The sequence below is a fragment of the Tetrao urogallus genome (assembly GCF_951394365.1).
Source record: "Tetrao urogallus genome assembly, chromosome: Z".
Lineage (NCBI taxonomy): Eukaryota > Metazoa > Chordata > Aves > Galliformes > Phasianidae > Tetrao > Tetrao urogallus.
Window position 1 is genome coordinate 17,647,964 of NC_136816.1, and position 23,346 is coordinate 17,671,309.

At 37.3% G+C, this 23,346-nt stretch overlaps 1 protein-coding gene across 1 annotated transcript in view; it reads right to left on the reverse strand.

Annotated features, from left to right (window-relative positions):
• Positions 1 to 23,073, reverse strand: part of KIAA0825 — a gene marked incomplete at its 3' end in the record, with an annotated part of 199,344 nt that extends 176,271 nt beyond the window's left edge. The window contains exons 1-3 of the mRNA XM_079548645.1: positions 22,940 to 23,073; positions 11,130 to 11,298; positions 2,170 to 2,839 (exon numbers count right to left, since the gene is read on the reverse strand). Coding sequence (XP_079404771.1) covers positions 2,170 to 2,839; positions 11,130 to 11,298; positions 22,940 to 23,070 — 970 coding nt within the window. The 5' untranslated portion in view covers positions 23,071 to 23,073. The remainder of the gene's footprint in view (positions 1 to 2,169; positions 2,840 to 11,129; positions 11,299 to 22,939) is intronic.
• Positions 23,074 to 23,346: the final 273 nt, after the last annotated feature.

Here is a 23,346-nt window from a genome sequence, read left to right on the forward strand (position 1 = left end):
ACTACGGAACGAAATAAGATGAAAAAAATCTTACCAATCTTCACAACTCCGATCCCTTATTTTACCCTAGCCCCGTAACTCTACTATTGTCACTTTGGTAGTTGGTTGATTCTCCTTTCCCCCAGCTTTCCTTGCTGAGCACAACGCCAGAGGGCCTAACCCTTCAGTCAGCTGGCATCAGCTCTGCTGACTGTGTATCCACACAGCCTCTTGTGCATTCCTAGTGCTTAAGCTGGAGGTCAGCACAGGAAACCAAAATATAAAATCTTGGAAGGGATTCAAGAAATTGATATTTTTTTTAGACTTCATTGTAAATATTTTTAAAACTCACAGCTCCCAAAGTTTACTTTGCATATTTTCACTTTTCTCTGTTCTACTGAATTTACAATAAAAACATATGCTGGAGATCTGTCCTGATAGATGCAGAGGCACAGAAAGGTATAAGACACATCTTGTGACAAAGAATAGTTAGGCATACGAAATAACTGTCTTAAAAGACTGAAGGATTGATTTTTTATTCCACCTAATGCAGAAGCTGTTAATCTGTCTTTTTAGACACTTTTAGTCACTTTAGCATGCCTGCCTTAAATGTAAAATGGAAACAGCTGGAGTAGATCTGAGTTGTTTTGAGACTGAAAGAAAGATTAAATTACAAACTTTACAGAACCATAGAATCACAGAATAATTTTGGCTGGAAGACACCTCAAAGCGCATCCACTTCCGAACCCCGTGCCGTGGGTAGTGCTGCCCCCCACCACCTCAGCTGCCCAGGGTCCCATCCAATCTGGCCTTGAGTGCCTCCAGGGATGGGGCACCACAGCTTCTCTGGGCAGCTGTGCCAGGGCCTCATCGCTCTCATAGTTAATTATTTCTTTTGAGCTGCCATAGCCAAGCCATGAGAGAAGTTGGATGCACTTTCGGAGAGCAAATGTAGGAGACGGAAACACTGCTGCACAACAACAGCTGGGAGAGAGGGGTGAGAAATGAGTGAGAAGCGGCCACACAGGCAGCCAGGTCAGTGGAAGAGATTCTCCAGGCATGGAGCATCAGCTCCCTGCGGCCCAGGAGAGGCTCAAGGAGGAGCAGGCTGTCCCTGCCTGAGGGAGGAGATCGTGGTGGGGTTGGAGGGCTGGGGGAGCTGCCACCGTGGGGACCTGTGTGGAGCAGTGCCTGAAGGGTGGGCCCTGTGCTACAGAGCTGTGCAGGGGTGGCCTGTGGGAAACCCAAGCAGGATCTGTTCGCAGCAATTACTTACCTTTTTTTTTACCTTACAAAGATCTATTCCCTGGTTGTTGGTTTTTTTTTTTTTATTTATTAATTATTCTAAACTAACTTTTCTGTCTGCAGTCTCCTGCACTTCTGTGGAGGTCTACATTTTAGACCTCCATAGTTGGTAATAACCAACTCTTGTATAGAAGAATGCTCAAAACTCTGAATTGGAAAAGCAGTTACATAACTTCTTGTAATTAACAGTATGAAACTTTGCATCCCCTACGACTTTTTTGAGTCCTCCTCTCACAAATTGGCTTGTTATGATTCACCATTGGTGAAAAAGAAATGACAGAACTAATACACTGTTAACAGACTGCTTTACTGCCTTAAACTACTTAGAACAAGAAAAAATGAACAGGTTCATTAATTCTAACAGTGCTTTTGCACAAATAGAAATCTTATTTTTTATTTATTTATTTTTTAAATTAGAATTTGCACAGTAATCTTTTTAGGTCAGCCTTGATCTACAATTTTGTATCTACTTCATGATTAGAAAACCTCTGCTAATCAAAATTTTACAAGAGGGAAGAGTTGTACTTTTTAAAATTTAGTTTAAGTAGTTCTTATTTTCTTATTCTAAGGTATATTCAAGCAGTTGGAATAAGCTGCGCTTAAAAAAAAAAAGATTAAGGCATGAGAACATTTTCCAGTGAAGTATATCATCGTTTCTAAATAAATAAGTATGAAATATTTTCCCTTACCTTAAAGTCGTGTTTCAGCACAATTCTGACATGGTCTATACCTCAACTACAATAGTGCATTTAAGACATAAAGCTGGAATTAATAATCTTTGGACACTATTTTTGTAGGAAATAAAAAGGTATGTTGAAAAAGAAAAAAAAGTAGTAATATTAAAATAATATCTAACTGCAATGAACATAAATTATATCTACTAACCCACAGCAGGAACTGTTCTCCTATGCTTCTTTGAAATCTTGTTCGCCTTAACTACGTGCAGAGCATTTTCTTTGAACTGCAGCTCACAAAGTCTTTCAAGAAGAACTGTTATTTCTTCAGTGATAGTATCCAGATAAGCTTCATTAATGAACTTCAGAGATGAAGAAGGATCGATAGTTCCACTTAGTATATAGAAATCCTCTCTTATTATTGTGCATAGTGTCGGTATGGAACTTTGGTAGCCATGAACGACCTTATCAAAATTTGTTTCACCACAGCTAGACAAAACACAATTCTGTAGAAGATCACAAACCATTTTACTCTGCATATTTTGATACTTCGATAAGACTTCTGATTCAGGATAAAGGAACAGAAGTTGCTGTATGCACTGAGTTTTAAGCTGCATTTGTTGTTGTGAAGCATTGGGATTTGTCTCTTCTTGACTTTGCAGTCTGTTTACTAAAAATCGTCGAAGGTGCAGTCTCACATCATCCCAGAGAGATTTCACATCCATTGCTGAATCATCCTCAATGGCATGAAGAGAAGATGTAAACTCAAAAGACATCCCACTTGGAGAACAGGGAAATGAAACACCACACTGACTAGAGAGATCCAGAAGGAAGTGAAGAATCATTTCTTCTTGATTTTGCTCATTCTTCAGCAACCTTTGCTAACAAAAGTAAATCAGACAGTATTTTAGAAATATTTTGTTAACTCTGTTAATAAAATCAACAGCTTTACGCTAGAGTACCAATTACTTCCATTGTTAATTATCTTACCAGCAAATAGAATGAAACTAATTGCTCTATAAACAACTGAAATAACAAAGGCTGTTTTCCTATGTACTTATGCTTCAGTCCATTTCTTTGTCAATCTATTCCAATGAACTCACATTCCTCTCCCTATCATTCTTACATCCTCAACTCAGTTTTTTTTCCATCAGTTCTAATCCACAGTTCAAAGGAAAGCTGAGAAAAAACACAGTTCACTAGATAAGCCTTGACAGTTGATAGGGCTTGTCTGTTCTGGTCCACACCACATCTTGGAAAAAAAATTGTATTAAATTAACATTTGCAATTTACATGTTTTACTCATAAAACTAAGACAGGAATTTATAGAATAAATAGTGTTGCCTTTTGTGCTCTGGCTCTTTCTCTCACATCTGAGAGAAAGGCTACTGTAAGCACAAAATAATATGCCCATCACCCTCTTAAAGAACTAGAAGTGAAAACTTGTGATAAACTGAACAAACTTCTCCCGGTTGCAGGCTGGCTTTGCCCAGAGCTCTAGGCCCACCAAACTTTCATTTTACAGACCAACTCTCAGTCTTCTAGCTGCCAAGAAATAACAGATCTCCCATCACAGTCACAAGAAAAATGAATGAAATAGGTTGCATTCTTAAATCTCTGGGTTTCAGGAATCAAGCAGAAAAATTTTAGGTGAACCAAGGTGTAGAGGCCCTCTCATCTGCTTCTACACCTCCCACCACTTCTCTCCTACATCTTCCAACAAGGAAAGGATCATTGCAAACTGCAAAAGGATAGTTCTTGGATAATTTCTCCCTCTTATGTCCTTTATCCTAGCTATCTGACTATATAGATGGACAAAACAACTTTCAGTGACCTTCCACCCTCAGAACTAATGAATTAGTTAATTCTATTTGCAGAGAGTTATTAGTTTTATTTCCTCTCTCATTCTGAAAAGGAGAGAAATAAATAATATTGGAGTATGGTACTACTGTAATAATTTTGAAATATAAAATATTCACTTTAACCATTTATTAATAAAATTTTATAATTAATATTAAAAAAGACAAAATTTAGGACAAAAATTTCACTGTTACTTTTGGATTTTTTATTAATCTTTTCAGTCACAAGAATTTTTCAGTACTGGAACTTCTTATTTTTTCTGATGATTGAAAACTGTTGAACTCCCACGGGAAAAAACAATAGTAAAACATTCAAATTAACATCTAGCAATTTTAGAGAAATGTGAAAAGCTCTCTTTTGAGCCCAGGAAATCTGTGATAACAGTACACAGGATAAGACTTGCACTTCACTATCTAATCTAGGCTGGTTCCAGTTATGTTAGTACATATATCCAATATTACAAAGATTTTCTTTTAAAAAATGCCATTATTTTAGGTGAAGTTATTTCAGTGAAGATGTGTTCATATACATACTCAGCTTCTAATTATTTTGAACTACAAAAAAACAAATAGAATGTTGGAATTTCACATAATAGAATACTCTTAGTCTTTATGAAGAATCTCTTAGTGTTTCCATGAGTTTACAAATTCTTGAGAATATCACACTAATAAAAAACCTAAATACAGCTAATTAGCCACTGCATATATGGAACTTGGCATTATTTTTAAAACATTGTTCCAGCAGCTTAAAAGTTAAATGAAATTCCTAACAAAACACACATACAGGAAGGGGTGTAAGAACAAATAGAAATACTGTCCTGAGGCAAAAGGAAGGCTAATCTTAGAAGATAAATTGTATGATGTTACTTAATTTGTCATTTGCAAGCTTTTATTTAAGTTAACTGAGTAATTAATTCAATGGATGGAAATACTCAGTTAAGAAAGGTCAAACTGTAATAATCTCATTAATGCTGAATACTACTGCAAACAGTTTAATGCACGTGTTTATGGACCTAAGGGTTATCTACTGTGAGTCTAACTCCTTACAGAAGGACTACTTATGCTAATATATACACACTTTTCATCCGTAGTCCCATCTACACAACAGGCTGGATTATCTGAGAAAGTAAGAGCCTGGAAATAGAAATGTCCCAATTCCCAAGCTGCACTGTTTTTCTTGTAATAATCTGTGTAACATTAATGTTTCAAAGCTTCTCACACTTCACTCTCTGTTTATCAGCCTACCAGTTTAACTGACCTCTACAGCCCACAGCCAGACTAACATGAAGTCTGTAGACTCTTGGGAAGCTGAAGAACTAGAAAGCAAATTTTGTGTATGATGTAGCCAAGGTATTCCAGAGATGGAGGCATTTTGGAATTTCCCAAACAAATGCCACCACCTGGTGTTTCGGTGAATGGCTTGAATAGACCTGACAGAAGGTGAACGCAGGGAGTGGACACAGGTATATAAGCCACCATTGTCATCACCTTTCCTAAGGGTGTTAAGTAAGGATCTAACTAGACTAAGAGGAGTAACAAAAAACTTTGCAAGTCAGCATGAGATTCTCTCATTTTGTCTAGATCAGGTATGACAAGTAGCAGTCCAACACTCTTGAGCAGGGTGATTATTAACAGCAACATTCAAACTGATCACCTATGTCAGAAAGGAACTAAATCATTTCTTCAACACGTGAACATTAAAGACCTAGTATTTCTAGAACTTCATGATTTGAAAAATCTTAAATGATCTGTGGCTACAAATAATGAATTCAGTGGATTTTAAGTGATTGATAGATCAACAGCCAGTTTCATGAGTCAAAATAAACAAAGTGATTTGACGAAGTTTAAGCTTTAGCCAGAAGAAATCCCAAACGAAAAAATACTGTACTGCTTGTAACTAGATTTCCTCTACCAATACAAAGAATCTCTGCCTAGAGATATTGCAATCCTACAATGGAACCATGACAAAGAAGCAAACCAGAATAATTAAGTGTCATGGTTTTACGTTTTTTGGTTTTCGGTATTCCACATCATAACATTGTGCAGTGCACTGGGAGTTAAAGTGTTAATGCTCCAATTCTGGGTACCTATCCCTATACACTTACGGAAGTCATTCATTTTCTGGTAGTTCATTGTATGGTGGGGCCTCTTGAGCTCGCAATACCTCTTCTCCTGGTGGTGTTCCAAACTTTTTACCTTCAGGCCAGTCCTTGATGACCTCTAGGATTCCTGGACGGCTGAGGTTCCCCATCCGTGCTCGTTGTGTAATCAGTGCAATCCACTTACTCCAAGTGGCATCAGTAGCATGATGGGTGGAGGAAACCTTTTCTTTAAACATCCAGTTCAGCACTGGCAGTTGAGGTGCCAGAAGAAGCTGTGTTTCAGTACCGACTACTTCAGAAGCAGCCTGAACCCCCTCATACGTGGCTAAGATCTCCTTCTCAGTTGGAGTGTAGCCCTCTTCCGACCCCCTGTACAGTCAATTCGAGAATCCCAGGGGTCGGCCTCAGGTCTCTCCTGAGGCTCTTTGCCACAAACTCCAAGTGGGATCTTTCTCTCCAGCAGCAGTGTAGAGGATGTTCTTTACATCTTGTCCCGTCCATAATGGCCCTACGGCCAAGGTAAGGGCTATCTCCTGTTTAACCTGCTCAAAAGCCTGCTGCTGCTCAGGGCCCCATGTAAACTCATTCTTCATCCGTGTCACCTGATAAAGGGGGCTTACAATGAGGCTATGGCTTGGAACATGCATTCTTCAAAAGCCCATTGCACTCAGAAAAGACTGCATCTCTTTCTTATTAGTGAGTGGAGACATGGCAGTGATTTTGTCAATCACATCTACTGGAATGTGACAACGTCCATCTTGCCACTTTATACCTAAACTAAACTAAATCTCCTGGGCAGGTCCTTTCACTTTGCTTTCCTTAATAGCAAAACCAGCTGGCAGAAGAATTTGGATTATTCGCCCTCCTTTCGTGAAGACTTCTTCTGCTGTACCGCCCCACACAACGGTTTCATCAATGTACTGCAAGTGCTCAGAAGCACTGCCCTGTTCCAATACAGTCTGGATCAACCCATGGCAAATGGTTGGGCTGTGTTTCCACCCCTGGGGCAAATGGATCCAAATATACTGAATGCCTCTCCGGGTGAAAGCAAACTGTGGCTTACATTCTGTGGCCAAAGGAACGGAAAAGAAGATGTTACCAATGTCAATGGTGGCATACTCTTTGGCTGCTTTTGACTGCAGTTCATACTGGAGTTCTAACATGTCCAGCACAGCAGCACTCAGTGGGGGTATGACTCCATTCAGGCCATGATAGTCTACCATCAACCTCCATTCTCCACTGGCTTTACAGACTGGCCATAACGGGCTGCTAAAAGGTGAGTGAGTTTTGCTGATCACTCCCCGACTCTCTAGTTGATGAATCAACTTATGAATGGGGAGCAAGGAATCCCTGTTGGTGCGGTACTGCCGTCTGTGCACCGTTTTTGTAGCAATCGGTACCTGTTGCTATTTTACTCATTGCAACCCCACAATAGATTGATCTTCTGACAGGCCAAGCAAAACAGACAGCTGCTTAACGTTGTCTGTGTCTACAGCAGCAATTCCAAAGGCCTATCTATATCACTTAGGATCCTTGAAATGCCCCCTTCTGAGGTAATCAATACCTAGTATACATGGAGCCCCTGGGCCCGTCAAAATAGGATGTTTTTGCCAGTCCTTACCAGCGAGGCTTATCTCAGCCTCCAACACAGTCAACTCTTGAGAGCCCCCGGTCACTCCAGAAATATGGATTGATTCTGTCCCTTCATGACTTGAGGGCATCAGAGTGCACTGTGTGCGCCAGTATCCACTAGTGCCTTATATTTCTGTGGTTCTGATGTGCCAAGCCATCGAAGCCACACAGTCCAATAAACTCTATTATCCCTTTTCTCCCTGACTGAGAGAGGGGCCCCTCTATTCATTACCTGTGGTAACTGGAGCAAGCGCACTGGTGATTGATCTGTTTTGTAATTCTCTCACCCGTTCTTGTAGTACAGGAGTAGCTTGTTCATGCCACTTCCTTGTGTCTTCTCCATGGTCACGTAGGTAATGCCACAAGGCAAATTGCAATGCAGTATTCCTTACTGGAGCCGGAAAGCATTTGCCTTTAACAGCTGAGATTTTTGATGGTGCATGTGAGAAGGAGGGTTTATCATCTTTAATTAGTTGGATTTGCATTAGTTTGATCAGCTGCTTCATTAGACTCTTTTGATTATCCTGATCTTCATCAAGCATTTCTGATACTACTACAGGTTTATCATGATTAATTAGTAGAGACCTTTGCTCTTACATTTCTCTCTTTCTCTCATTCAGTTGGTCCGTTATGTGTGAGACAGCGGAATGGAAGTGTGGGTTGGGAGTAGTTGTTCATAGTTTTGGAGCGTAAGAATCAATTAAAAACCTAAGAGTCTTCTCTGTTGGTCCTGGTATCTGTCTAATGTTGCTGTTAGTGTACTGGTGTATCTTTCTGGTGCTGTTGTTGTGATTTTCCACCATATATCAGGCGTCATCCTCACTTTCTCAGGGCTGTGGTCTTGGTGTGGGTGGTTAGGAACAAAGTTAGGGTCACAACATTTCCACCATGGCTATTTCCCTCAAATACTGGATACCCTTTTCAACTGTATCCCACCTTTTCATCACAGGCTTCAAGCCGTCTTTGAAGGGATGCCATTCCTTCTCGGCTATTAACACTTGTTCCCAGAGGGTGGCAGCCCCATCCAAATATCTACTAATCCTTCTGTCAATAGCTGGATCTCTCGCAATGGTGCCTAGTCGGCGAGCTTCATTACCAGCTAGAGACAAGCTACTGGCCCCACTGTCCCAGCAGCGAAGCAATCAGGAAACGAGAGTTTCAATCAGGCACCGTGTAAACTCCTTTCTTGAGCCTTGGATTTCAGTCATCTTCAGAGGCCAACGAGTAGTAATAGAGACTTCCTCTTCATCACTCTTTTCTGCATATCTCTTAGTTTTTCCTTTTGCCTTTCCTGATGATGGTGATTCTGAGGAGGGCCCCTCACCTGGATCACCCTCCACCTCCTCCTCCACTTCTTTTTTCCATTCTAGATGCAAGGACACTCATTTCCATTTCTTGTTTTCCAGAGGGGCAACTGGTACTGTTACTGGTGTCTCCTGTAATTGATCAGATTTGACTTGGAGATTTTCCCCTTTGGCTTGAACCTCAGCTTGGAAACTCTCTCTCTCCAGAATAGCATTATACAGGGCGCGGTAAACAGAAGCCAAACCACAAATAAGTTGTACCTCCTTGGATTTATGTAAGCCGCATCGTCCCTGACTCAAATACTGGCTTAGTTTCTTGGGATCCCACGGGTGTTCAAGAATGAAATCCCATGACACTGTGAGTCCCCATGCTTCTGAGATTTTTCCTAAACCTCTCCATATTCCCTGCCAGTCAGCATTCTCTGGTTTTAGAAGAGACTCCTTCCACATATCATGAATGCATTGGAATACATTCAGGGAGACTGATAACATACATGCACATCAAAATGAGCATTAATTCAACATTCAAAAAACATGTGACAAACTGATAAGAAATCCTGGAAACCTGTGTGAACATTGTGTTGTTTCTAAAATTAGCTAATCCATTTGGAATGTAGTTGTTTGAAAAATTAGCCATTCCATCTGGAATGTAAACATCAAAATTCCAATCATACCACATCGCATACAAGTACTGTGCAGATGTCCCCATCAGTGCCCTTGTTTGGTTATATATGATCACAATTGCACAACAACTAATCATGACATTGACAATTGGCCAATAAGTTGCAAGTAAAATAATGGCTTTTAATCCCTTACACACTGCCCCCACGATAAAGAGTGGGTTCATCGCTGGTAGCTACTAAAAAGGGCTTAAGGGGGACAAGAGGAGAAAAAAAAAAAAAGGAAAAAGCACTGTCCAGACTAAGCAGTTCTCAAAATTTACAAATATCCCAGAATGCTGGCAGTACGCTTGAGCTTTCAAGGTCAAGTTTTTCAGCACAGAAACCCGAACTACTGATAATGTTTCCTAACGAAGCTCTCTGAGAGCAGAGAGAGTAATTGATTCTAAAAGCTAAAAAGCAGCTAATGCCTGCATTCTCCACCAAAAACTGTCACGGAGTTAACTAGATCAATCTATGCCCGTGACAGGGGGGCAGTAGGCCCCCCCCACAGTCCCACAAAATGAGAAAGGAAAAGGAAAAGGGACAGGGAGATGGGAGCTGGGCTCAAGGAAGGAAAAAAACAGTGGCAATGACCTATGGAGGAAAACTTATTTTACTAACTGTGTTATTGGAATGCAAGATAACACAATGTAATACAATATAATTGAAATTGAGACTAATAAATCAAATAAGATAGAAGAGAGAGAGTTCCTGAGACCAAGTCAAACCTGAAAAGCTTGGAACGGCTACAAAAGCACCCTCCAGCACCCACTGCCAGGCAGTAAGAGACCGCCCCACATGGAAGGGCCAGACCCCATGACTTCCATAAGTCATGTCATAGGGATAGGTAACTGGAATTGGAGTATTAACACTTTAACTGCCAGTGCACTACATGATGTTATGATGTGGAATACTGAAAACCAAAAAACATAAAACCATGACAATAAGGTTTAGATTTATTTAGACACCTGTATATATGCATATATGTATATATCACACACACGTGGTTAACACACAAAATTGCAGTCTGCCGTTTACTTAGTTATCACCCTTCACTTGTCTAGTCAATTAAATTTTCAAAATTCCTCATCTATATTCTATGATTAACTTTGCATATAAAGTTTGGATAACTTTCCATAATCATATTTTTTTTTCCCTGAAGTGAAATGGAATTTCTAGATAAGTTCAGTTGCACTTACTGGAAAAATGGGTATAGCTTCTGCATTTCAAATTAGTAAAAGTAGGTAGAAAGGTAATGGTTGAATAATATGTAAAGGACAACTATCAGAAGGATAACATTCATATTGATACATGTGAAGAACAAGCCATAACATGCCTACAGTAACTTCATATGTTTTTATCTACATGTTTTCATCTACATGGGTTTACAAAACAGGCCTAGCAGCGCCCAACATGTGGAATAATCGGTAAAAATATTTTGCCCCAAATCTGTGCAGTTAGGACATAATCAGAAGGAAACATAAGCAAATGGTAATAAACTTCATAGAAAAATTTCTGAACTATACTCACCATAGTGAGAGACAAGAAAGAAACAACTCAAACTATAACCAACTGTCCCAAAAATTACACTACTCAGTAAAGTTTTTTTTACCAGAGTCCTAAGGAACTCCATCAGTTCTCCATGCGGTGTAGATGAAGGACGGAGAGAAACAAAATTGCAGTTGTTTAACCACTGAAGGCAGTCATTTGTGCTTTGTAGTATTTCATCAGTACATATTTCATTTACTTCTGATTTCAGATCTTTAAGACATTGTTCCATGCTAGAAAAAAAATAAAAACATTAAAAAAATTGAAAATAAAAGTGTTCTATATATTCCATATCTCAAAAGGAACAACTATTTCAAATTAACGTGTAACACTAGTCCTTCTTAACAAATTACTCTCATAAAATGAAGCTTGAAATTTCAGCATTAACCTTAAAATACATATGTGAAAAAGTTCTCAAGTAATCTTGTACTTTCTAGTAAAGAAATTGGTGAATAAGATATTGCTTAATTTGACATCTGCTCCTTGGTGCTCAATTAGCTAAAGAAACAAATATAAACTGAATCAGCTACCATATACAAAGCTGAATGTTTGATTCTAGCAATCAGTGGTTCTTTTACAGCACATAAGATACATTAACAACTTCATAAAGACCAACTGACACATCACAGCAAATGCTGAAAAGAATTTTAGAGTCACTTCTGCTGAGAAATCAGATCTCTTTTACTTGCTGTTATTAGAACAATTTGAAGGAAACAGTTTGTTTTCAAGTAGCTGATCCACACCCTAAGATTCCTGTCTGTGAATTGATGTGTGGTTGATACAGTAATTACTGTGATTCCAGTTGTAAAAATCACAAGCCTTATATCTGAAAAGATTTCCTTATTATTGTTATGGGCACCTACACAGAAAGAATAAAACAGAAAAATCTAGAAACAATCACATTCTACATCATTTCCTACCAAAATACCTTTTCATTCTTTAAGATCTACTTTTCTTAATAGTAATACTTAACGTTTATTACCATTTCTATTAGAAAAAATGGTACTTCCTAGATCCACGCAGTCCTATGTTTAAAACAAACAGTACCAACACTTAAGACAGAATTTTGGTTTAGTGCAATGAAAAACAATTCTCACTACAATTTTATTTGATTTTGGAGTATACTACTTATTCATATTCTTAGAGCTGATAAAAGATATAGGAGCTGATGCAAATTAAAATTCATTTATTTATACTACCAAAGTAGTAGAAATACTACCACAGTAAGCACTCAGATGTTTACAAATACTTTACTGCCTAATACTTCTAATCATGTTGCTTCCTATTTTCATGACATCAGCCAAACAAGAAGGCATACTGTACTGTCACTTGCCCTTTTGTTTTATATAGATAAAATATGCTTGTTCTTCTCCATATGCTCTCTTAATACTTTTATTAAATTAAAAAAGAGAAGATGAAGACGAGAAAAGGAAGACGGGAGAAGAGTAAAGATATGAAATCGAGAAACAAATCAAAGTGAATAAATAGGGACTAAAACACTAGCTTAGAGACCTTTACTTTTTGAAAACAAACGCGATACAACTAACACATCTTCTTCAATTAGAAACCTGGAGTAAAGTATCGACATTTTCTTCACAGTAACTTATCTGGATAGAAAGTTTCATTTTCTATACATTTATAAAAAATGAGATTCACTGTAAATATGAATAAAGAAAAAACCTCAAACGCTAATAACCCATATGAATTTGTAACAAGAGATGAAAAGTCACTTTGCTTATCACACACTGATGGCTCCAAAAGTAATGCCTCCTATTTATTCCTATTGAAACTATAACATGTACAAAGAGAACAGTAACAGTGTTTGACAGGAAATTCTAAGCTACAAAACACTCTTTTTTAACAGTCACCACCATTAGCTGTGCATTTTCATCAGCAATGAACAAGAGCCTGCACGTGTGCTCATAAAAATCTGCACCAATGGAGGTCATCCATGGTTATTATCATTACTGCTGAAGCACACCACCCTTGGTCTCACTATGCTCATACCTACTGTTGGGTATCCCTAACTGCTCCACAAGCATCAGTGAATGTCAGTGTGGGTATCAATTTTCCTCATGGAGGAACTCAATGACACACTTTTGCTTCATCCACACTTCCATGTCAGACGCCATTCTGTCAAAGCACTCGTCCGCTGCCATCTGTCACAGGGCAACAAAATGTAATAGGATACTGGTGTAAAGGTTCAACCTCTACTGCCATACCACCAATATCCGCCTCTGATGTTGTGGGCCAACATAATGGAATAGGGAGCATTACTTTTGGAGCAGCCCTCATATTTTGTCATTTGATAGCACATGTAATACTGTTTTCAGTATGTGGAAGAAGTATTTATTTGATTTGTCTACTAGATTTTCTCCTTTATTGAGTGATTTACATTTGATTTTTTTTTTACAGATATTATACAGTGTATCCTAATTTCCCAATAGTTGCCACATTCTGATCAGCAGCAAAAAAATAAATCACTATCATCCTTACTTTTGGGAACTGATTGTTAGTTTGAATTGTCATTTTTGAAAATCAGTGTAAAACAGTAAGAAAATGATCACATCAAATTATGTTCTGAGATAAACAGTAGACTGTTTTCCTTTTATGTGCAAGTTGCATAAAACAAATACAATACAATAATATATAGCAGTAGATACTGTGAACAAGCTGAGTAGATAAAATGCACTGATGGTACATACAGAATGCAATGACAATCGTAAGTACTTAAGTGCAGAATTATTAACATTTTGAAAGGGAAAAAAAGAAGTACATGTAAAGTTTCCAAAGCAATGAAAGCTGTACAACTTCTAAAAACCATTTCATCAAAATAAGCAGGACATTCGGAACAGCTTATTTTCACACATTTAATTGTATTCACTATGAATTATGGTTATAACTGTTGTATGCATAAAGATAAGACAAATGAAAGCTTATCTACTTCACTGAGATGAAGACATTGCACTTTACAGCTGCATTAGCTTCAGAAACCAAATTCTGTAAATAAAGAGATGGTAATATACATTAACATTTATAAATACTTGGGTGGCCTATAGAACACCCTCCATAAGACTGAAGTGAAAATCTTTTTGAGATTTCTCTGAGCATCAGTGATGTCAAAATGAAGTGGACTGAAACAAGTACCTTCTCATATCGGGGCACTATCAGGACAAATCACTTCCACACAATCTTTCTCTGCAAGTGACCTTGTCAGGTTCCTGATAGAACAGTCCAGGCATGAGGATTAAAGTTGGTAAAAGACTGGCATTTATCTTTTTCAACTAGTGAAACATGCTCCCAGGACTACAAAGCATACACCTTGACTCTGAGACACAAACAAAGGCTTTTTATTGTGCCATACTGAAGTGTCTCATTCACACCCAACAGATAGTGGCAACATGCACTGTAAAGGGCACTACTGTTGTTGGTCTCTGCAATGTCCTTTAATTAGGAACCAATATTTACATTTGTCTTTGAGAAACTGTGGACTATGAAAAGGCTACAGTCTTCACAAAGCCAGACATCTTAGCAGTTTTTCTTAAGACTGATAAGGGGATTATATGGATAAATTTCATTGAACCCTGTGGTACTTACCATGATAATTCTAATCATTTTGTTTAATCCTTCTATCTCAATAAATAGGCTGTTTGTACTAAAACTGTTTTCCATTGAGTAAAAATATTTTCATACAGTTTACTTACACCATACTGTAGCTGAACATGATCTCAAAAATATTGGTATTTCTCACTTTTAAGATTTTTGTCAAAATATAGTATTACATAACATGATTAATTTTGTATACTTACTCCTTTAAAGCAATTAAATTATTAAATATTTAGGAATTTGGATACTTTTGAAAAAAAATACAGGTTTTATATATTATATGAGTTTAAAGCAATTAAAGCAGAAGGATTCCTCCAAATAGGATTAAAATTATCCTCACTGTACAAGACAGTATCTAAAGCTTTATGATTTACTGCCAGTGTAGAAAATGAGTCTATTTTCAAAATTTGTTGAAGTTTTTAAAAAAATAAAACACATGATCTTGATGACAAAAATGTGCTTAATGCACATTATATATTATATTCTTAAAATTACAGTTGTAAGAAGGGTACATTCAATTTTTTTTTTCCAAATAATTCTTTTTCACTGAAAATTAACTAAAATTAACTTTGAATTAAAATTTAAATTTTAATCCAAATTTTATTTAAATAATCTCTGGGTTTTAAAAAAAAACAAACAGGCATAAGTCCAGATGAAATCAACTGATAATCAGTATGCAATGATAGGACCAGGAGTTATCTTCATATCATGTGTGGTCAATAGAAAAAATACAGCTATGTTTGTACTCATCCTTACCAGTATCAGGCAGACAAAATTTGGAATACAAAAGGGAAATCATTCTTTTTCCTGATTACTGTAGTTAATTATGTGTTTGCTTCATTTGTATTGTGTTGCTTGTTTTTCCAAAAGAGTTTTTCTGAAACTCTTAAATCTAGAGATATGACAAGGCATTCAGGGAATGTTTTTAGATGTCTGAGTTCCAAAGTTAAGACACTACTGAGCCCAACCAGAAGCTCTTTAATTTTGCTATTGAAAACCAGCTTATTGGTACAATACTAGAAAATCTGTGTATTGTCCAACAGAATTTCTGCATGTTTCTAACAATGCTCACTAGGAGATGCCAGAGGAAAAAAAAAAAAAAAAGCACGGAAAAATGTTAATATTTTGCAGAATATTTTCATCATTTTTAGAAGTTAGTGACATTAGGATTTAAATCAGATGGTGTCTTAGCTCTCAGATAATTTCTACTGCAAGAGTGTTTCCACTTGTCTTTGAAACTATTCAGCAATTCAAATAAAGAAGTAGCCACTGAAATACTGAGGAGTGGAAAAACTACAAGGAAAATTTAGCCTTTCTCTGTAGCAAAACAATCTGAAACTTATACTCCTATGGATTTTTTTTTTTTAACTGACTGATTTTTCAAGAAATCTTTAGTCTTTTTTATAGTATTATTTACTTACCATTCCAGAATCATGCAATCACAGAATCACAGAATGGCTTGGGTTGGAAGGGACCCAAAGGATCTTCAAGTTCCAACCCCTCTGCCAAGCACTAGATCATATAGTAGATCACACTGCCCAGGGCCTCGTTCAATCTGGCCTTAAATGTCTCCAGGGATCCATAATATCTCTGGGCAACCTGTTCCTACACCTCACCACTTTCTCAATATAAGCCATCCACTGACGCCCCCTCTCCTTTAGTTTAAAACCATTCCTTCTTGTCCTGTCACTATCTACCCTTGTAAAAAGTTGATTTCTCTCTTGTTTATAAACTCCTTTTAAAGGCTGCAATGACGTCTTCCCACAGCCATCTCTCTTCCAGGCTGAACATGCCCAAATCCTTCAGCCTGTCTTCTAAGAGAGGTTCTCCAGCCCTCTGATCATCTTCTTTGCCCTCCTCTGGAACCTCTACAAAAGCTGCACATCATTCCTGTGTTGGGGAACCATGTTAAAAGATGTGGCAGAAGTCCAGGTAGTCAGTGCATTCTCCAAAAGCCCACTACACCCAGAAAAGACTGCGTCTCTTTCTAATTAGTGAGTGGAGACATGGCAGTGATTTTGTCAATCACATCTACTGGAATGTGACAACGTCCATCTTGCCACTTTATATCTCAGAACTGAATCTCCTGGGCAGGTCCTTTCACTTTGCTTTCCTTAATAAGAAAAATCAGCATGCAGAAGGATTATTTGTTCTCCTTCCTCAAAAACTTCCCTTGCTGTGTTGCCACACACAGTAATGTCATCAGTGTATTGTATGTGTCCAAGAGCACTGCCCTGTTCCAATACAGTCTGGATCAACCCATGGCAAATGGTTGGGCTGTGTTTCCACCCCTGGGGCAAATGGATCCAAATATACTGAACGCCTCTCCGGGTGAAAGCAAACTGTGGCTTACATTCTGTGGCCAAAGGAACGGAAAAGAAGATGTTACCAATGTCAATGGTGGCATACTCTTTGGCTGCTTTTGACTGCAGTTCATACTGGAGTTCTAACATGTCCAGCACAGCAGCACTCAGTGGGGGTATGACTCCATTCAGGCCATGATAGTCTACCATCAACCTCCATTCTCCACTGGCTTTACAGACTGGCCATAATGGGCTGTTAAAAGGTGAGTGAGTTTTGCTGATCACTCCCTGACTCTCTAGTTGACAAATCAACTTGTGAATGGGGAGTAAGGAATCCCTGCACAGCCTTTTTGAGCATTAAAAGAGAAAAAATGATGGCATGCAGTCCCTTGAAAAGCAGTTTTACAAGAGAAAGCATTTTTTTTTCTCTTCAGAGAAGTAAAATAGCAGTGCTCAAAGTTTACAAATATCACAGAATATTGGCAGTCCACATGGACTTTTCAAAGTCAAGTTCTCAGCCCCTGCAAAAGAGATAAACTTTCCTAACAAAGCCCTCGGAGAGCAGAGAGAGATTTGCTCTAAAAGCTAAAAAGCAGCCGTTGAATGCATTCTCCACCAAGAATGTCAAGGTGTCTTCCCTTTGTAGAACAATGCGGTCAGTTCATCATAGAAGACCGCACATCTGGAGTACTTTGTCCAGGTGTGGAGCCCTCAGTACAAGAAAGACATGGAGATTTTGGAAAGGGTCCAGAGGAGGGCGACTAAGATGATCAGGGGGCTGGAGCACCTCCCCTATGAGGACAGGCTGAGGGAGTTGGGCTTATTCAGCCTGGAGAAGAGAAGGCTGCGGGGCGACCTCATTGCAGCCTATCAATACCTGAAGGGAACCTACACCCAGGAGGGGAGTAAACTCTTCAAAAGGGCTGACAATAGAAGGACTAGGGGAAATGGATCCAAGTTGAAGGAGGGAAGATTTAGGTTGGATGTTAGGGGGAACTTCTTTATAAGGAGAGTGGTTAGGCCCTGGAACGGGCTGCCCAGGGAGGTTGTGGATGCCCCGTCCTTGGACGTGTTCAAGGCCAGGTTGGATGGGGTCCTGGGCAACCTGATCTAAATGTGTCTGTTTGGTGGCCCTGCTAGGCAGGGGGGTTGGAACTACATGATCCTTGAGGTCCCTTCCAACCTGGGTGATTCTGTGATTCTGTGACCGCTAGATTATGCCAGTGAAAATGTGATTTCATTGAAATGGTTCTCCTTAATACAGCTCAGGGCTTTTTTTAGAGTCTAAATTCCAGTCTAAGCTAAGTTCTGTGTGGACCTCTGTCCACATTAGGAGTACTTCGTACTTTTCTGGAGTATCACACTAACATCATTTGTAAGTGTTTATATTGCAGAGAAACAGCCTCAGTTTAAGAACTGCTAGGTGCTCCTATTTATTAAGTCAATAAGAGTTTTTAGAAATAACCTAATCATGTGCAGAGACTGCTTGTGATATGACTGCAGCAACAAACTGGGGGACAAATCAGTCACAAACCAAGTGCTATAACGGAACATATTGAAATCTTACTATAATGAAACATCTTGAAGAACACAGTACCAATGAGGGCTGCAATCATCATGCATCATTCTCCATTATCTAAGATTACTATCAGTAAGTTGACAAATGATCTAATTCCTTTCAATTCCTAAAGAGCACTGTTTCAATTTACTTTATATAGCATATGGAACAGCCATAAAATGACATTGATATTGGTTAAATTTAAATTGCTAAGCTTCATATGCATGAGGATCTGTTGTTACCATCAGTGTTTACATGTATTTTACTAAGAACAGGTAGGTTGCTTTTAAATTAATGAAATAATTCTTTCCATCAACTTCTGAAGACAGAAGCACTAACTTTATATTTCTTCGTTATTGTCATTTATATTTCTTGACAAGCCTGATTGCTAGTGATACAGAGTATTTCAAGTAAAATCAATAATACCAATTGGAAATCTGCTACAGAAGACCTGCTATATACTTTTGAGTAGTAAAAGAATGTCCAGAGAATCTTTTAGCAGTGTAATTCCAATAGGCATTTTCTTTGTTATAGTTTATAGCAAGAAAGCTACCAAAATACTATGAAACAACTGCCTCAACTCAGTGATCAGGCACAAAGAAAACACAAGCTGAATAGAAATAAAATCACATTATCTTCTCAGTTCTATTATTCTTTTATAGCAATTAGTACCTGGCAGTGCTTAAATAGGTACCATTTTGACAATTTTAGTAACTTTATTCTAGTGTCTAAAAAAGTACTAAATTTTCTATTAAACACTACATATGCACAGAGTGCTGGGGTTTTTCTCTCTGATAAACAATAGTATTTTTTGTCTAACCTTGGCTGTAGTTAGAAATTCTCAGAAATACTCAATGACTACTAGGGATTTTGGAGGGAGATCCCAAAACTTTTCTACTTCTTTTGAATAATAAGAAAGTGAAGGATTGCTTCTATCTGAAAACTTCAGAGAAGAAAAATTTTCTTCAAATGAAAAGGGGAAAGACAAGTCTTGCAGCACATCATAATTTAAAAACACATAAACCCATGTATACTACAATTCTGATACAGGAAAATATATCAGTGCTTAATACCTTGCCTGAAATTACCATCTTTTTGTTGTGAAGTATCAGTGGTGAGAATTGTTTCTACACACAGTAGCAAGATTGTAATCAACAACCAAAAGAACTGGAAAACATAATACTAACATTCTGATTGAGGCACTTTTCTAATAATTTTAAAGTCTGCAAGTTCAGGATCTTGTTGCTGAAGTGCTGATTACAATTTATATTATGGGGACAAGATGCAATGCTCTAAGTACTCACTAATCTTGACCTTACAGGAGTCTGTGATGAAAGACCATTGAAATCTCAGGTGACTGTTAATTACACAGTCAGGCTGAAGTTTATGGACTGAAGTCAAAATAAGCCTTTGTAAAAAGCCTCAGAAAGATATGGTCTGCACTGTATTGGGGAAATATAATTATTAGTAAATAAAATTGTTGAAATTGGAGTAATTGTTTTGTTGAAGAAGATGTGGAATACCTCACACTGACCTACAGCCTCACAGAATCTGCCCTGCTTCATCACCACTACAAAGCAGTCAGTCACATACCTAACTGAAAACTGTACACACACAAATCAACTGCTAGAAAGATTTCATGCCACAGTCATATTTAAAGTATGCATGGTAACTTTGGTTTAAACCCTGTACCTTATTTAATAAATTAACTGCTACAAACTCTTACGCATCTACATTAGAAAACAAAAATCCAACAACTCACTTCTGAACACAAGGATTAAGTCAAAGCATACGCGAGGGAAAACGCTGAAGGCAAAAGGCAGTCCTAATGAGATTATGAATACAACTTCATGCTAGTAGTAATCTGATACGACTTCTGCAGGTAAGACAGGTCAGCAATGACAGTGCTTTTGGGAGTCCATATTGACCGGGTTTGGTAAAGTACCATAAAAATAAAGTTAACATTCAGGTGCAAAAAGAGTTCTGCTTTATAATAATGAATGCTTGAACCGCTTACTTTCTTAAAAGTTAGAAACACAACAATTTCCCATACATGGCTTTTTTTCCCCTTTGTTATAGTGCCAAACAGAACTGGCACAATTCAAAAATACCAAAGTAATTCAAAGCGCTGAAAAGGAGATCTGATTTGTTGTGTCATACAATTTTATAAAAGCTATTCAGTTGGAAGGCAATAAATGAGCATTGAAGTGATTTATGCACTTCTGGATCACAATTTCTTGCACAATGTTTTATTTTTAAAAATATATATATGCTGTATACTATTATGTTTATTCTCAGTGGTATAATAAAATCATAAATCTATCTGATGAAAAATAGGCTGTATTCCAATTGTATCATTGTAGCACATAGAGCTGCTGTTATCATACCACTTATAAAGATCAATGGTAACTTGAAAATGATTTCATTCCATGCTACCTCTAATATATTAGCAATAAAAATACTCTTTTTAATTTAAAAGTCACATCAGCTGCTGTCCATCTTCTTTTAAACTCCTCTCCATTTCTGAAACTGACATATTACAGAAGCAAAATATCACCTGGTAACAACAGAGCTATGTTCTGATTTTCCTTGTACAAATTAGTTTAAAAACTAGCATAAGTGTCAGTTCAACAGAAATGCAAAGTTTTCACTCAGAGGATGGCAAGGCACTGGCACAGTATGCCCAGAGAAGCCCTGGAGGTGTTCAAGGCCTGGCTGAATGAGGCTCTGGGCCCCGACCTGGTGGGCTGGAACTGAGTGGGCTTCAAGGTCCTTTCCAACCCAAGCCATTCTATAACACTGTGACTAACATTGCAAAAGGAACTATCAACCTTCTTAAAAATCAGAATCTATTTTCACTTTGATGATGTTAAACATAACATATAGTGCTAATTGATATAAAATACTATTAAGGAAGAGCGGAGAGTGAAGGTTTCTCAGCCAGTAGCACAAACCTAAGACATACTGAAAAGAAACAGTAATAAGGCATGCCTTCCACAGAATCATCTTGATAATAATCACTCTAACTTTCAAGCTCGCAACAATGACAAAATCAGTGTATATGCTAGTTGAAGAGCTGACAATATCTAGTTTGCACATTTGCCAAATATGCTGATGCTAATTTTTTCCAGAGTAACATACTTCAGAAACATCTATTACTATTTTATGACAGAAACTGAACACTGAATATCCACATTTCACTAACATCAACACCTAGAAAATTGTACTGTGCAGTGGTCCACAACTCAAAGCATATTACTGGGATCTTCACTCTCATTGCTAGCCTAGAATATCTATCATCACAATGCATCTGTAAACAGTAAAATATTAAATTAAAACAAACAAACAACAACAAAAAAAAAAACAGATAAGAATAATACAAACAAAAGCATAAAAATCTCTCAGCTTGGCATAAGCAATGTAACAGTAACACAGAGATTACCTAAATCATTTTTCAGTGAAGAACAGCAAAGATTTATCTCCGTTATTCAGGAAGCTGGTTGGTAACAGGCACAAAGAGCCCCCAGCTTCATTAAAAGTTACATAATCTTAAACCAGTTGTTATGAAGGCAGTCTTTGAAATTGTGGCTTCCTAGCATGAATACCTTAGCCAAAAGGTAAACACTAACAAAATTTAATATGAAATTATGCTACTTGTTATATTTGAGTGTACTCTTGTTATTATTTTTTTTTTGAAAGGGCACTTAGTTTATTTCTATAAGAGCATCTTTCACAGTATTCTAACAGTACTAGAGAGTGCAGCTATAAAATACTACCAACGCTTTTCAAAGTACAAAGAAGGCATGAAAACTTTACTTTTATTTATATTTCATAGAAATAAAAAGAAGACATTACTTTCAGAGTGACCTACATATGATATAAAAAATGGACAATTACACATATTTGAAAATAAATTCTAGTTATAAAATCCTCTGTTGTACCATAAATGTAATTAAAGTAGAAAAATAATGAATTATATAAGAAACAATAAAATTTACAAATTATTTGCATTTTCTATTTTCATTAAAATTGCTTAAAGGACACTATGCGATCCAATTTTAATTTTTTTCTGTAGAATTCTGTAGTTTCTAGTGAATAAAAATACTCATAGCAATAGGGAATATTAACTGCCATGGGAATACACATTTTCTTCTTCCAATATCACACCTACTGCCATAATTCCTAAGATTAAGATAATTCAATTGCTAAAAATACCATGCAGAGAAAGACCATAGCATAAAAATTAAGTGGTATTAAATACTGTTAAATGCTCAAGTGAAAAATGCAAATTACTACAGACACAATTTTAAGAATTTTAACCTGCTACTAGAAAAGAAAGAAGAGAAAAAGTGCATTTCTTACCAAATATAAGTACTTTCACTAAGACAGAAATAACATTGTCTTTACCTAGAAGAATTCTTCTTTATTTTTTCATCAAGATCATCAAGGATCTGTTGAAACTCCAGTTCTCCAGGGAGAACGTTTAACAAACAGTCTAAATTGGAAGAATCAAGAGAATACTCTCCTCCCCATTCCATACTCAGAATATCTGTAAAACACATAAAGAAAATCAGTTAAATAAGGAAAAAAAAAAATCACAATATAGGTATCGAAGTTTACAATGCTTTTTCTTCTGAAACACTTATATTAGTAAGGTAAGCTTTTATGTAAGGAATTTAAAATTATTGTTGAATAGTAAACCTAATGTCCACTTCTGAGCATAGTTCTATAGAGACATGCACCTGCAAAAAAATAGACAATTTTTTTTAGCATCTTTCATTTTCCATTTTCAAAAAATCAGTTATTTTAATATC